This window comes from Nilaparvata lugens, chromosome 1 (genome assembly GCF_014356525.2).
Source record: "Nilaparvata lugens isolate BPH chromosome 1, ASM1435652v1, whole genome shotgun sequence".
NCBI classification, from domain to species: domain Eukaryota; kingdom Metazoa; phylum Arthropoda; class Insecta; order Hemiptera; family Delphacidae; genus Nilaparvata; species Nilaparvata lugens.
The window spans coordinates 73,767,295-73,783,735 of NC_052504.1; the positions used below are offsets into that span (position 1 = coordinate 73,767,295).

The following is a 16,441-nucleotide window of genomic DNA, read 5'->3' on the forward strand; positions in this document are numbered from 1 at the left end:
GTGTACACTAGCGTCAGGTGATTAATTTTCATAACGGCAAGGAAAGTTGTTGTGTGAGTGCGCCACACCAGATTTTTGTGCATCAGTTTGGAACTGATTGATGACTTCTCGTTATGAGAGAAATCAGAGAATCTATTTAGAGAAGAAAATAATTTTTCTTTCAAACTCCAAATTCTTTTGATGAATTACAAAATAGTGGGATATCAATTTTCCAATATGCAAGCCCAGTGCAATAAAATTGTGCAGAAAGCAGAACCGACAAAAATGTCGAAACTCGTTTCGAGCAATCCTTTTTTAGGTGGAGAAGCTCTTTGTGAAGTGTGGTAGGTCAGGGAATAGCTCTGAGCTCGGTAGAAGTGGAATTATCCACTGCAATAACTTTTAGCCCACTTTTTGTGAATGTTTCTTGCAGATGCAGCCGTACACAATTTAAGATAAAGAAGAGGAATAAATAAAACAAGGAACAAAGATGGAAAAGAAGAAGATCAAGTACAAGAAGGAGAGTGAGTGAAGGGGACAGCAAGAATGCAGCGATTTTACGAGTTTTTAGACGCTTTTCTGGCGGGGGGGGGACATTCTGTGCTGTCTGTTGGCTGGCGGGAATATTATCATCGTTTTCAAAAACTTGTTTTGTCTTTTGTCTGCTGCAGCTGCAATTTCGTGCTGCTTTTGGCGCACCAAAAAGAGGAAGAAGGACCTGAAGGATGAATAATAATAATGGAGGAGGAGTGAGAGAGAATATGCCGGTAAATGATGTGTGTCTGTGTGTGTGTGGGCGCGAGTGTGATTGTGTGCACCTCGTCTGGCTTTTTTCGGGTGCGTGCGCAAGGCACAAATCGAAATAATTCGACCGACCTTGAAACCGACTTTTTTGGTTGGTAGCGTTACATCTCCGCTATGCTGCCATGTGCCATTACCCCCTTATTCGGCAGACAACAACTGTTAAACGCAAAACAAAAGTAGAAAAGTATTTCGGTTGATTCACAGGCGGTTGGGACTGAAATAATAGTTCTTGGTAAAGGAGTTTGAGATGGTAGTTTCGAATCAATTATACTAAATTTCAATTAATATCATTTATATACCGTACTCGTACTAGCTCCAAATTTATGCTATAAATTATTGTAATATTTTCTAAATATATTTAGCCTATTTTGATGGACAATAAATTGAATTTTTGAGAGCAGTATTGTCTAATCACTAAATTCTGCAAGTTGTCTTCAAGTTTTTATATTTCTATCCTATCAAATTAAAAGAACCTTCTGCAGTCAATCGATTCCAGATTCTGCTATGCTGAAAAGAGAAATTGGAAGTGTTTCGAGAAAAGTTGGGAGGTTCTTTAATATAGAATAGAGATACTTAAATGCTGCAATGCTATGCAGTAATGCATAGGCCTACCAGTTTGTAGATCTCTTCCAAGCTATATACTGGAAAACCTCCCAATTTCTATGAAAAATATCCGAAGATAATGGAATAATTTGTTTCAATTGAAGTAAAAATATAATAAGAACATTTTAAATAACTAATATTATCGGTATTTTTATTTCAACTGATTTGTCATCAATTATATTCTCCAAATTAATAAGTCAACTCTTGTTTGAAGAATCCACTGTAAATGAAATCAAATTTAAGAAAAAAATGGATGAATACCGGTATTTTTATGATGGGATAATAAAACACCAGTTCAATATTAATATTGTAACTTTTAATTTATACTCTTATATAAAAACAAGAAATTTTTCCATTGAAAACATTCAATATAAAATATTTTTTACAGAATTACAAATATCTAGTGGTGAATCTAATTAAATTCTTATTTAAAAAAAAGGACGTGTTATAAAAGAGAAGGCGCAAAATTTTTTTAGATCAACTTCATTTTTATTTATGAATACCTCTTCTCATGAAGGTACGGTAATAACTGAAATAAAATAAATAATAACAATAATAATACACATGAGGAATTGTACTACAAACTGAAATAGTATGTTCTTGAAAATTGATAATAGGTACTCCAAAAATCGTTCTACTGATCAATTTTGATATAGTTAAGAATTTTTCAAGTCTTTTTTTCAAGTTTTTATGCATTTGAAATACAATTTTGATACTCAATATATCTCAATATGGTTACAGGTATGAAATAATAAAGATAATGAAGAGTAAAAATTGAAAACCCTGAATAAGGAATGGAATGAATAAGTTTGGATGAATCTCCTGAAGTTGAAATAAAGAAAAATATATTCAGGGTTGGATAACAGATTGGTCCCTTATTTACAATTCAATATGCATTCAAATTTGAACTTTCAACAGTCACTACAAGTACTGTTGATTACAGAAACAAAAAAGGATGAAGAATAAGTAAATTGAATAAATAAGATTTCCTATTCAAATGCAAAAATATTAGATGATATCAGACTTTTATAATAGAAACTTCAAAGCGATATTTTCAAAGACTGGCCGTAATTAAAACTAGATCTATAGCAAGAAGTTTCATTATAATGTGAAATGAATAATTATTTCAAGGTATCTATTCAGAAAAGTTGAAAACAATAAATTATTGGAATATGAAAAATCAATTATAGTATGTTATAGACAAAACACAGGAATGGATATGATTTTTTATCATACAGTGAACATAATCATTCAGCTCTAAAATAGTTATTAGTTTTCTTAAAATTTCTTTTTTGTAATAACTTTACACTTGAGTGTTCAAAAATGAACATAGACACGGGGAATGCATTAATGAGAATTGTCAATAATCATAGTAAAAAAAAGGGTTTTCATTTTTCCTAGCTAAAAAAAATATCGATCAAATTTTAATCACTCACTTCAGCAATCAATCATTCATTTTTCGACCGAATTATTTTAATCAATAATCAACTTAATGTTAGTTCAATAAACTCAATAGTGAACATCTAAAGCCTGTATTGTTACATTGATCGTATTTTATTCTATTGTGTACCATGTTATGATTGAACTGGAACGTATTTACAATATTCTAATATTTCAAAAAGCACTAGGGCAATTGCACAGCTATGAAATGACAGTAAATGAATAGTATACTGTAACTATAGATGATAAAGAAATGAATGAAACACCTCAAAGATAAAGTAAACGTGTTTTATGGAAGATTGAATATAGAAAACTTCTACAAATAAAGAAAATTGGATTTTATTACCATCAGAGTTTATGGAACCTGTCAGTTTCAGTTACCTAACTGTAACACCATGAACTGTGCTAATTTTATAACAAAACTGTTATGTATCCTTTTTGAAAATGATAAATTGTTAACTACTACTTTCAAAATTGTTAACATTTCTTCCTACTTTAATCAATGAAGAGGATGTAAATATACAAAAATCTATACATTATGCTAAAGAACAAAGTTATGAATGTTGATCATCAGTCCTTCCTCAAATAAACAAAATAATAAACATTATACAAACAATCGAACACATTGAGACCATAAAAACTATTTATAAGAAACTTCAACAGATACTATTACTATCGATAATGATAACAATGAGACACTAAAACATTAAGACTATAGCGAAAGCTACACAAAGATTATGATAACGTATTTACTTATTTAATATCCACTGTAAAAAAAATATATGCATTTATATTACTTAGAGTAGGCTACCTATATTATAATCATGTTCATATGTTTATATGCATGGATAACAAAATAATATTAATTTACACATAAATTTGTGAGCCTTTCAGGTATTTTTGGGCTGAACACAAGATTATTTGATTTGAGTCTACTTAGAAGTTACAATATAAGACGTACATTTATAATGGTATACTTGTTCAACTTCAAGCTTTCAATAGTCAGTATAATTCTATACAACAAAGTGATATGCTTCTGCAGAGTACTTAGTTTCAAATTATGGGTTTTCCAGTATAGTGTATAGTGCAAGTGAAACGTGAACATTTATATTTTCACTTTGAATAAGTTACCTATCAAATCATGCATACCGTACTTTTGTATATTCATGTCGATGGAAATGTTGGTATAGGCTATTACTATTTTATCATGGTGATATTTCAAGTATTTGGTGTTACACAAACAATTAGCGGAAGGAGCACTTACTGAATTATTTTTCAATTATTATCATCCACCAGAATTTATTCAATGTATTAGTTTCTAATCATTGTTCCTCATGAATAAAAGTTATCGGCTTTTTTCAATAAAAACAAGATTGTGAAAAAACATGACCCAGGTACTCGTATATTGAACGTGAATTGAATCGTGAAATAAGAATTTTCAATAGCGAGTTGAAAATTATGAGATTCTTGATGAAAGTAAAGCAGTTGATTTGACTCTGTTGATTCACAAATTGATGTTAAAATTGTTTAAAAGAGATTCAAAAAAGTTAAATTTTGGAATTGGTGTAACTCTGAAATGGAATCATGTATTGGAAAAGAAAATTATATAATATTCAGTCAACCAATACCTAATTTATTAATTTGGAATGTATAAAAGTTTTTAAAACTACATCAATTCTTTGAATATTTGAAGTAAACCCACATTAAAATTATTTGTTCTATCATACAATAAAACCTATTCAAAACAAGAGTTTTCTTAAAAGAAGTGAAAGGAAAATGTAATGTCAAATTCAATGTTCAACAGTAGAGTATTCAACAGAGAGTGTTTCATGTTTAGGAATATTTAGAGAATTACAATTCAATAGTCGAAGGATTCAAACTTGAGGCATTGAGTATCTTGCTATAATACAGATAATTACGATTATTATTCCCCTGCATTTTGAAATTTGTCAATCAAATTACAGTAATGAAAACACTGCCATCACGAAATTATCAAGACTAATAAAAATGTTGAGTTACCGTAGGTACCGTACTCTTGTTCTGAAGACCTACAATACTTGTATCTCTCTGCATTCTTATTCAATCAGGGAATACCTTTCTCAAGCTATTTTGTTCCACCTATAAACATTCTCATAAAAAGAAAACCGTCCAAATTTGAACGTTGAAATTAATATTTCACATAAGTACAGCATAAATAAAGAACTTTACTCTTGATTTTCCTCTACGGTAGTCGTTTCATCACATTTTAAACTCGACTTGTGAACAGGTGTTGGGTTGCTTGGATTGAGATATTATAAAAATTATAGTTTGAATTTCATTGGTATTGGAACGTTGGCTCCATTACAACAAATGTGACACTTGTAGGGTCGATCAATATTATTCCTCTTTTAATTAATGTTAATTATAGCTATCATAGTGTCACTATTATTTGGAGACTTCCCTATTCAGTAAAGATTGATACAGTCAGTCAATAAACTCAAATTGATAAGTCATTGGATTTAAATGATTTATCAACAGCTTCAATGCCTGAAAATATTTCCAGTATAATTTATTGGACTATGTTCAAAATGAGATTCTTAATAGAAGAGTACAATAAAGGAAGATTTGAGGCGAATCGACAGATTATGAAAGTAATCATGTTCGATTAAAATCAAACCCAGTAACACCAAGGAATAAATTATTCAATTTTTTTTCGATTCATGAACACATTCTGGATTGAAAATACATGGAATTATTCCATTACTCAATCTGTAATTTTTTCACTTGATTTATCGATCTTTGTTATATACCTAAAACATTCTTCATTTGTCTAAAGACACAAATTCTCTACAAATAAAAAAAATCTGGTTGTATAATAAAATTAGTTCACCCGCTCGAATACTTCTCTAGGAATTGATCAAAATCATTCATCAGAGCCATTCTATGCAATTGCAAGAATGTCATTGAAAATTATATGAATAGATTATTTAGAATTTATTCAATAAATTTATCATTTTAAACACGTTTAAATAAATGCTTTCGCCGTCTAACCTAGAATCTTCTGCCTTCTAATAGAATAAAGAATCAAGTTTGTTTAAACAAGATCATCTTATCATTAGAAGGGGGATTATCAGTGCATTTTTTCGACGTGATCGATTGTATTCCAGAAAATATTTCAACGTTTTTATCGTTGGACGACCAATTATCAATATTGATCAAATACGAAAGTGATCATTTTAAATGATCAAAGCACATAATAAATTCAATTTTTCATCATCAGAACATTTTAAAATCACTTTTATCTAATTGCACTTCAGTTATCAATTTTAAGATTGATTGATCACTAACAAAAAAATCAATAAAATTTCCAATTATATTAGAAGAATTTGATACATACTTGATATTGTAATAATTTCATAGTTTCATTGTTAATTGCGATATTGAATATTCAGTTTATCAACTATAATACACTTTAGAGATACGAATAGAGAAAATATACATTCAAAATTTGGCTTCATCACAGATAGTCAAAATTCTATGGATGTTTTTCAAGGAGTAAAAAACGTCTCAAGAATAAATTTTAAATTCATTTCAAACTAAACCATAATTAAGTCTCAAACACTTCAAGTAGTGTACTTAAAATTGCGATATATTAATAAGTGTTAATATTGATTATATCACATCAAAGCAGTTTATCATAGATAGATTCAAGGTAAGCAAATAATTCATTCCAACTCCAACATTACAAAATTACATCTCCTGTTCCTGGCTGATCAGTATTCAGTAATCAATGTCTGAACCTCTGAGAAGAAATTTTCGCTTATCTCTTACATTTACATAACTCTTCCATATTTTAGTACTGTATACATGCATACATACATATATATATAAATACCAAAGTAGCACAAAAACACTGATTCTCACTATAGCCATTCTAAATTCTCGAATTACCTCTTTTTTAAAATTTCAATTGATTTGACAAAAAATGTATACTTTCTATATTGAACACATGCTGTATTGATAATAATGATAATAATTAGTCACTTTCAACATCCACTTACAATATGAAGACACGTGATGTAGATTCACATCAATATTAATATTAGTTTAAAATATTTTATATCCAATCAACATCAATTCAACATTAATTTATCCATAATTAATTGAATAGATCACATTTAATGAACGACCACACTAATTTTAATTTTTACATTATCAATAACAATGTTACATAATTTTAATATACACTGGTCATTTGGGAATGTTAAGAGAGGGTTAGAAAAAGTATGAGTTGAAAATGTATAGTCATTTTATTAATAAATTCATAATTATTATTATGTATCAATTCATCAGGCTTTCAATTTTCTTGCTAGAAACAAGGGTGAAGCAATTTCTTCAATTCATGAAATATATTACATTCTATAATGACAGTCTCAACAAAATGCTTGAATCGTTCATGAAAAAATGGAGTAAATAAGAATTAAAAATGTTATTATGTTTTGAAAATTTACTTCATTATGAAAAGAAATTCACTTCTAACTGTCAGCATGGATCGGATGAGGAGTGTTGATGTTATTCATAAGAAATGTTGAAAGTTTGAAGAGATTCTAAAAAACAAAATCACCACCACTGAGAGGAATACGGTTTGTTATTCGGTCGGTAGAAATCAATCAATAAAAAATGTATTGAAAAATACAAAAAAGGAAAGAAAAAATGGAGTGATTTTTTCTCCACCAGAAAGATCTGATCGTTCTAAATTTGCTGGTAATAATGGAAATATACATTCAAGTTCGAAATCGATGAATAGGATACAAAAAAAACAACACTATAATAATAACAACAATGGATTGCTATTGAATGAATATTTAATCAAACTAATCCTATAAAACGGATCGTACAACTTTATATATTTATTTATCAATCTAAAAATGAAAAGCCCCAATTAGTACATGAAACATACTTGCTATTCATTAGCAATCTAAAAAAACTTCTCAATTTATACGTTTAAAAATATTCCTGTAAAGAATTGAGTAGCCTATGAGTTTATTCATTCATTGAATCATTTAGCATGATCATCAATAAAAAATATTCAAGAAGATTCAAATGTTTAGTTGGGAAGCTTCTGTCGGTACTGCTAGCTAAATAAGGAGCTATCTCTAATATTTCGGCTACTAGACCAGTGAATAAACTTCAAAATTAGTTAAAAGACCAAAATAGTGTTGGACTTTTATTGACAAAAACATCGTACATTGGTCATGGATTAATTGTGTAGACTGGATAAATAAGCTCTTAAGAAATAATAGACGATCACAAGAATTAGACTGGATAAGATATATCAACACATCTGTACACATTTTTACACTGGAATCCGTCTTGAATTTTAACAGAAAATTTTTGATATTTATCATTTCGGTCTAATCATAATAATTATAATAATTGGTGGGCTGGTTGAATGTCCTAGATTATTCGCTTGAAGCTAACTTTCAGACAACATTAATCCAAGAAGGCTTTATGATAACGATTAGATTGAACAGGACAATTTAATTAATAACGGCACTCGTTTTTCATAATCCTTATAGTGAAGGCTGTCAATGTGCTTCTATAGTTAGTCAAGATAGCAATAAGAAAATATTGTGTTTGTATACTTGGTGACAGCCACCATTTTCGTGGCTGATATGGCGCATTGCTATTACTCTAATAGTCAACTATCGCTAGTATAGTCAGTCTCTCTGAAAGTCAAAGTTACAGTAGAATGATAAAATCTATGGATCTATGACTCTTGCCGTTCTGATCGATCGCCCTCTTCGGTCTCCATCGGTTCGGTTGCTGCTGCTGCTTCTGCTGCTAATCTCTGTTCATCTTCTTTGGCTAGAGCAGTACTCTCAACTACATTCCTACTATCAACAGTTTCTTGTAATCTATCACAGGCACTTTCACTATCAACTGCTCCTCGATCCTCCTCAACAGTCGAATTGTCATTTGTTGGCACAACATTGTTCACTGAAGTCGACCCCTTCACCGCTACTTTGTCATCTGTCGTCTGCGACATGCTCTCCACCTGATCCTCACTTCTGTCGTCCAATTGATGCTCAACACGTTGCTGTTCTGTCGTAGCAGCATTCTTCACCGGGTCACAAACAAGTGGAGCTAATCTGGAGCTGTTCCTGCACAACTGATCGAGTAGCGATTTACTCGAAAGAGGTGGTCGTTCAGAACTCGCCGCCCCCGCTTTCAAGCCAGTCTCCAAACTCGAACGTATTATTCCATCGAGAAAACTGCCATTTGTTCCCGTTCCATCGTAGAGGCTCTCTGCTATCTCTCTGGTCGATTTACCAAGAACAGGAGCTGGTGGTGGACTTTGAACCAATGCCGTTGATGTTGTCACTGGTTGTTTCTTAACAGCTGCTGCTGCAGCTGAATCTTCCTGCAGCCTCTGGATCATTTGTGAGGCGAAAAAATGTTCAGGACTGGGTGAAAAGTTTGGTCCTCTGGGGTAGTCGACAGGAATGTGATGAAAAGGATTCCAGAATGAGAAAGAAGGTGATGGGTATCCCAATGGAGTTGGGTCAAAAACTGGTGAGATTTTAAGACCGTTTGGTCCAGTTGATAAGGGTGATGAGGGGGAGAAAGGAGTTGTCTTTGGGGGCTTTGGAGGGAGAGGCTTGGATTTTTCACTACCAGGAGACATTCTGAGAGCACTGTTACTCTCATCTTTTCTCTTTAGTTCATCCTGTGGAGTTGGCTTTGGCTCACGTTTCCTAGGTCTCATCAAGTGCCGCTCTTTCACCTTGTATTCAAGGGTTGAGTGGGGAACACCATAGTAGGAGCCAGCTCTATGCACACTCATTTCACCTCGCTGCACAGCTCGCACAGCCTCCACTAGGCTGTCACGGTCATAGTTCCTGTACTTGCCCCGTTTTGGCCTTGTGCCCTTGCCACCGGCTGCCGATGATGAAGGATTGCTGGTTGTTGTTGTGTTGGAGCTCATTGTGGAGACACCAGAAACACACTTGGAGGCCGATTGCATGTTCATTTTTCTTTCATCAAGGTGATTATTGTTGTGGTTCCTGGAAATGAATGGGAGGCCACCAGCAGGGTGCATATGATGGTGGTGGTGTGAAGACAGTTCTTGAGCTCTTCTGAAATCCAGTGTATGTTGAGGAGGTTGTTGTGGAATGTGATGCATTTCGGGAGGTTGTTGGAACTTCTGACTGATGCTCTTTGCAATAACATCGTTGAGAGTGACTGTACCTTTGAGGGTGAGGCTAGCGGCGACTGGTGGAGACGAGGACTCACTGCTGCGAGTGCTGCCGATGGGTGGTGATGAAGTGATCGAGTGCTGACTAGAATCTCCTGCTGCTAGTTTCATGTTGAACGCAGAGTGCAGGATGGATGACGATGCACTGCCGCCGCCGCCACCCACAGCTGATGACTCGGCGCCATTGCGCGAGGTGGGTCGGTAGGACGGAATTTTTAGAATAACATTGGGTGAAGGAGTGCCAGATCCGGATAGATCATCAGCTGGGGAGAGTCGAGAGGATGATGACGAAGGCCCGGGGTCGACGGATGTCATTATCCGAGAGCCATTCAACTGGAAGTTTCTCTCTTTTTTAGGAGCTGATTGCTTTTCAAGCTCATTTACGTTCATCATGCGACGAAATAAGTCAGGTACTGGCTGAAGGAACTTGGGCAGAAAGTCTGGCTCTGACCCATCGTTGGGTGGAATGGTGGCAGCTTGAGAAGCGGCTGGTGGCCTTTGAAGCGCGAGCAGCTGAGCAACAAGGGCGGCGCGGTCGAGACCTGCCCATGGCTCTGGAGGGAGGAGGAGGGGGAAGCCGCCTTGCTGGAGTAGCCCTCTCAGGCAGTTCTCGTCGGGGGGAGGGTGGGAGTCGACTGAGGCTGAGAGGCGAACGAGGTCCTCGACGGTAACCAGAGGCTTCATGAGAGCCCTCTCAACTTCGCGCTCTTCCTCAGCACCGGATAACTCCTCGCCGCCGTCATCCTCATCAGCATCTTCGTCATGTAAGCTGGCGGCGCGCCCAGCCAGCTCGACCTGGCTGGAGGCAAGAGGCAGATGTGAGTCGCGATCACGCTCCAGGGCCAACTTGTAGACTTTGTTGCGCAGCGTGGATCGCGGGATGCCGTAGAGCACGGCCGCCCGTCGCGTGCCCAGCTTGCCGCTCTGGATGTCGCGCAGTGCCGCTTGCAGCTCGTCCTCAGTGTATGTCCGGCGTCCAGCCACTGCGCTCAGTCGTGGCTTCGCCCTGATTCATTGCAAATAAAGAAATCAATTTGAATTCAAGTATTCAAAGTGGTGATTTGAAATTATTAATTACACTCTATTTTAAGAACAATATCATTTTGAATTGTTTTTCATTGAATGAATGAAATGGATTCTACTTTCACTTGTTTTGTATATTTTCACGCAGGAATAAAGTCAAATTTATTATTATTATTATTATTACTTGATTGATATTTGAATTCAGTTCCTATCAAAATGGAATTGTAGACATCGAAATTTGAGGTATTGAATAAATAGAACTGAACACACAAATTAATTTCATTTCAATTCAAATTCATATTACTTTCATGAAATCAAATTGTACCGCTTCTGCTCAAGTTGTTTCTTCCATATATGTGTGTCAAGTCAATCATTATTCAAAACAATATTCAAACGTATTTATTGAACAAATTTTTCGAAAAATTACATGCGACATTCACTGATAAATAACTGAAATTTTCAAAGTGTATGGAGAAACTGTAAGTTGCTTTAATAATAGATGTAATAATAGGATACGCAGTTGGAAATAGAAACATGACAGTTCTCTATGAAGGAGAATGCATGATTAGAAGAATGAGAGGATGTTCGAGTTGGACCACTCACTTGAATATATGTCTGCTAAGCGAAGGAACCTTGAGAGACTGGTTGGCGGCGCCGGGTGACGGCGGCAGAAGACCTTGGAAGCCAGCGGGCAGATCGAGAGGTGAGGGTGGCGGCGACGTGGACTTAGAGGCGGCTGGCTTGGCGCTGAGGTCGAGCGGCTGTTCGGAGGAGGTGGCTGAAGGCGGCAGAGGAACTGCGACTGGCGACTGAGGTGATACTGCCTCAGGGGGCGACGACACCAGATGATACCATGGAGGCGGCAAGAGCATGGTCGCTTGCTGGGCAAAGAGGGAAGGGGGCGGCTTGCCACTCGATGACAGAGCGGCCGCCAGACTGGCTGCCATTGAAGAGGCAACTGCATTCTCCAGTGTGGTCATGGCGACTGCCTCCTCGCCGCCTCCAACGCCGCCTCCGCTGCTGCCGCTCACGCTGCTACCTCCTGAATCTGAGAGGCGACGACTGCTCTGCTGCAAACACAACAACACGCATATTTGTGGACACTGTCAACCAAATTTCAACTCATCAAATTAGGATTCATTATTTGAAAGGTCAAGACAACAAAATGTTTTTGTACTCAGGGGACCTTGAAACCTACAGAAAACTTGAAATCTAGGTACCTTGAATTTTTTGGAAAGCAATACTTTCCTTGCCTAAGGTAGTAGTTAGGGCAAAGGCAAGAAGAGTAGAAAGTTACTCATCATCTGACTTTTTGAATGGGATATTACATCACAAAGTAGAAAATTGATGTTCATGGGATACTAAAAAATTCAATTCACTGTTATTTGATGTCATTTTTGCTTTCGAGGAAGAGTTTTCATATCGAAGTTTTCAAGGGCGGGGATGGTAAAAGCACAACTAATAACTGCTTCAAATAAGACTTTAAGCTTGCATGAATTCGTAAAGAGGGACACAAAATTTGCTTGCACTTTAAATGCTTAGTCTCACATTGGTTTGGACCACGCAAAGGATCTTAATTTAAACATAATAATGAGTTTCACACAGTTTCTGAGCAATCAACAAGTCAACATTCATTCCTGAATCTCAGGCGTAATTGAAAGTAAATTTATATACCCTCGAGTGGAAAATACATTCAAAATCATTTCATGAATAATTTACCCCATTAAGGATATTTTGGCACCCATTGACTGCACTAAAAGCTTTTCACTTTTAGCGAAATTCAAGTGAGCTTAAATTAGTCCAATCGTTTTGAAAGTTTAAAGCGAGCCAGAGTCATGGTGAACACGAATAATAAACTTTTTCATGATAGAAGATAGTGCTGTATAATTTGTATAATCTTCAGTTTCACTCAAGTTGTGTTGAAGTTAATATTTATTTGTTTATTTATTCAACTTCCAACGGTACACCAATTTTACATGAAAATAACATACATAAATAATAATATAGATAAATAATATACAATAATTGAAAAACATCTATGTGGTAAATTTGAAATACAAAAGAAACCTTAGTTAACAAACGATATTATATCAAAGTGAAAAGGCCCATAGAAGTTTGCCACAAGGGGCATATTATATGTATATTATGATGTTTTTCAACCATGAACCGTCCAAGTACTGGTTGCTTGAGTAATGATGAACAAAGAAGGAGAAATTACACAATGGAAAAGTAAATAAATTTCTGATTTCCATCTATTCTATCATAGTTACAATTTATGAACTACATAAGATAAAAAATGAGCATAATTTTTTTTAACTTGCTTTTACAGAATGATAAAGTAACAAGTAGCACACGTAATATTATGCACTGACAAAGAGAAAAACGAAAAGCTTGATAAAACTCCATATTTGGGGAAGTATCTTTTTTTTTTAATTGAGTTTCTCCAAGGAACAACTACCACTCTTTAACAATGAGAAGAATCCTGGGCCCAGTTGCATAAAAAATGCAAGCTGATATTTAATTCTAATAATTTCCTATTTTAATGATAACCAAGGGCCTATTGATCGATTGCATGGTTTAAAATTGAAAAACAAAAGTATTATTCTACATTAGATCAAATGCCCCCTCGGAAAAAATGGCTAGTTCTAAATAAACTGTGTGGAAATCCGAGAAAAACTAGATCTCATGATGACAATATCAAAATATATATTGTTCACATTAACAACACCATGGACACTGCCTTCTGCACTGAAGTTTCATGGTGCCTGTGATCGGAATGACTGTGACTGTGAGGTCGTTGGTCAGACCAATGCCATTAAATATTTAGGTGTGATTGTTGATGAAAAGCTTAACTGGTCTCAGCATATATCTATCATAAAAACCTATCTGTTACTCGTCCTGCGAAAATTCTATTTCTTGAATAAATTTCTCCCTTTAAATGTTCTTAGGCAGTTATATTTTGCATTTGTTGATCCAAAAATAAGTTATGGTATTAATTGTTGGGGCTCCACCTATATTTGTCACTTGAAGCCATTGATAACGGTGCAGAAATCGATAGTCCGTGTTATAAATAGAAAGGGTAGATATGAACATTCTTTTCCTCTATTTCAGTGCCTTGGATGTTTGCCTCTTAGATATATGTATGTGTTTAAGGTCCTGTATATGTTCTTTGTAATGCCTGGAAACGGTGGTCATACGTTGCTCAGGGATGTTCCCAGCTATCAAACTAGGAGAGTGACAGCTGATTTACTGAGACTTCCCAAATCGTATACCACTTGTTTCCAGAAATCGTTTGTATTTCTTGGCCCCAAGTTTTTTAATAACATCAAGAGGGTTCAAAATCAACTTGTTTTCAAAAAAAGAATTCTTAGATGGCTCAGAGGTCTTATGCCTGACCATTTAGAATCCTTATTTAATGTTATTTCGTAGTTTTAATGTAATTTTGGAGGCTGGCAATAAGCATTAGTAAGATGAGCTGTTATTGGAAAGTGTGCAAGGTGAGTGAATGTGAGAGTGAATGGTTGCTAGTCTTTTCTTTCTCTTTTCTTTTTCTTTCTCCTTTTATTCATGCATTTAAAATTAGTTGAAGTGATATTCATTCCTGCTTGCAAACGTGGAGTATTGTATACTTCCAGCAGGTAGTATATTTTATTCCAATTCACAAATTTACCGTATTTCTAATTAAACATACAAGTATTTATTTTATTAATCTCCCATTAATTATTTTTTATCTTACTGAGCTGAGTGTTTTGTTTTTCTTATTGATTCTGAATGTGAATATTGTGAGTTTGAATAAATAAAATTTGAATTTGAATTTGAATGAGAGAATATAAACTAGAACTAATAGCCTAACTATATGAACTAATATAATAATATTGGTAGTCAGCTGGTTATTAGAATAGGACATTATTAGACTGTCATCTGGTAAGTCATTTTCTCAAGCAACAGGGCATGAGAGAATGAAATAAATCAATTATTTTCATTGTTGAAGTAATATATCATACAGAGTGAGTCATATGTATGGGAACCCTTCAATAAGTTGTAGGATAACTTATAGTAGATTTAATACTGTAACTTCCAGGATAAGTTATTGGTCGAATACTCCACCTTTTGACGTACAACTGAATTTCCCCTAATAAGGAGGTGACTTAGGGATTGTAACTCGAATATTTTAAATGTAAACACGCATTGTGTGGTACATCATTTCAAAGGCCTTCTTAAAACAAGAAAGATGGCATTAATAAAAATGTTTTATAATATCTGTATCCAAAATGCCGGCTGATTGAGGTTTTAGTTTTTTTAAAGAAATGAGGGGTTGTAACTCAAATATTTTAAACGTGAACACCCATTGTGTGGTACATCATTTTAAAAGCCTTTTCAAAGCAAAAAAGATGACATCAATCAAAATATTCTATGATTGTATGTTTTTAAAACAGAGTAGCTGTGCTAGATTACATTTCATCATCCTATAATGAGAATTAATACAATTAGTATTATCAGCAAGTTTCATATTTATTCGGTTAAAAAGTTGTCTTAAGTATTGTTTTATTATTCTTATTTGCTATCTTTTTTTTAGTTTTGTGCGCTGTTCTGTTGTTGTAAATTGGATGCGAAATAAAGAATCTTATCTTATCTTATCTTATACTTGTATCTAAAATGGCGGCTAATTGAAGTTTTAGTTTTCACTTGAAACCATTTTGAATACAAGTATCAAAGAACATTTTCATTGATGTCATCTTTCTTTTTTTGAAAAGGCCTTTAAAATGATGTACCACACAATGGGTGTTTACATTTAAAATATTCGAGTTATAATCCCTAAGTCACCCCCTTATTAGGGGAAATTTAGTTGTACGTCAAAAGGTAGAGTATTCGACCAATAACTTATCCTGGAAGTTACAGTATTAAATCTACAATAGCCTCCAACTTATTGAAGGGTTCCCATAAATATTATTCACTCTGTAATAGATCCCTGGTTGTATTTCCGTTGAATTCAACTTATGAACAGTACATAGATGAGAGCTGTGAATTGATAGAGGAATGAGAAAGGTGTAACTCACTGGAGGTGATTGATGTTCATCGATGCAAACCGAGTGTTGAAAGAGATTAGTGGCGGGTGTCTTGTGGTCGGCGGCGGCTGACGGCTGATGCCAGGCCTTGCTGTCCATCGGTATCGAGTCTTCGGATCCAAAACTGCTCAGCGCTGTCTCCTGATATTCTCGCCATTTCGTTCTCCCCATCAACTCCCCGGCGATCCTTTCCACGCCTATGACAAACAAATAAAATTAATTGATCAATCAATAAACAATCCGTTCATACCAAGAGATACAAATACAGGCTGTTTTCAAAAAGTCTTAC

General features: G+C 34.7%; 1 protein-coding gene across 4 annotated transcripts in view; it reads right to left on the reverse strand.

Annotated features, from left to right (window-relative positions):
• Positions 1-1,680: 1,680 nt before the first annotated feature.
• Positions 1,681-16,441, reverse strand: part of LOC111052728 (mushroom body large-type Kenyon cell-specific protein 1) — a 61,578-nt gene continuing 46,817 nt past the window's right edge. For 3 of the 4 annotated variants that reach the window (XM_022339483.2, XM_022339482.2, XM_039442645.1), the window contains 3 exons: positions 16,144-16,349; positions 11,690-12,156; positions 1,681-11,069 (listed from right to left, as the gene is read on the reverse strand). In XM_022339483.2, the coding sequence (XP_022195175.2) occupies positions 8,576-11,069; positions 11,690-12,156; positions 16,144-16,323 (3,141 nt within the window). In that variant the 5' untranslated portion in view covers positions 16,324-16,349 and the 3' untranslated portion in view covers positions 1,681-8,575. The remainder of the gene's footprint in view (positions 11,070-11,689; positions 12,157-16,143; positions 16,350-16,441) is intronic. The other variant, XM_039442650.1, reaches the window with a different exon arrangement.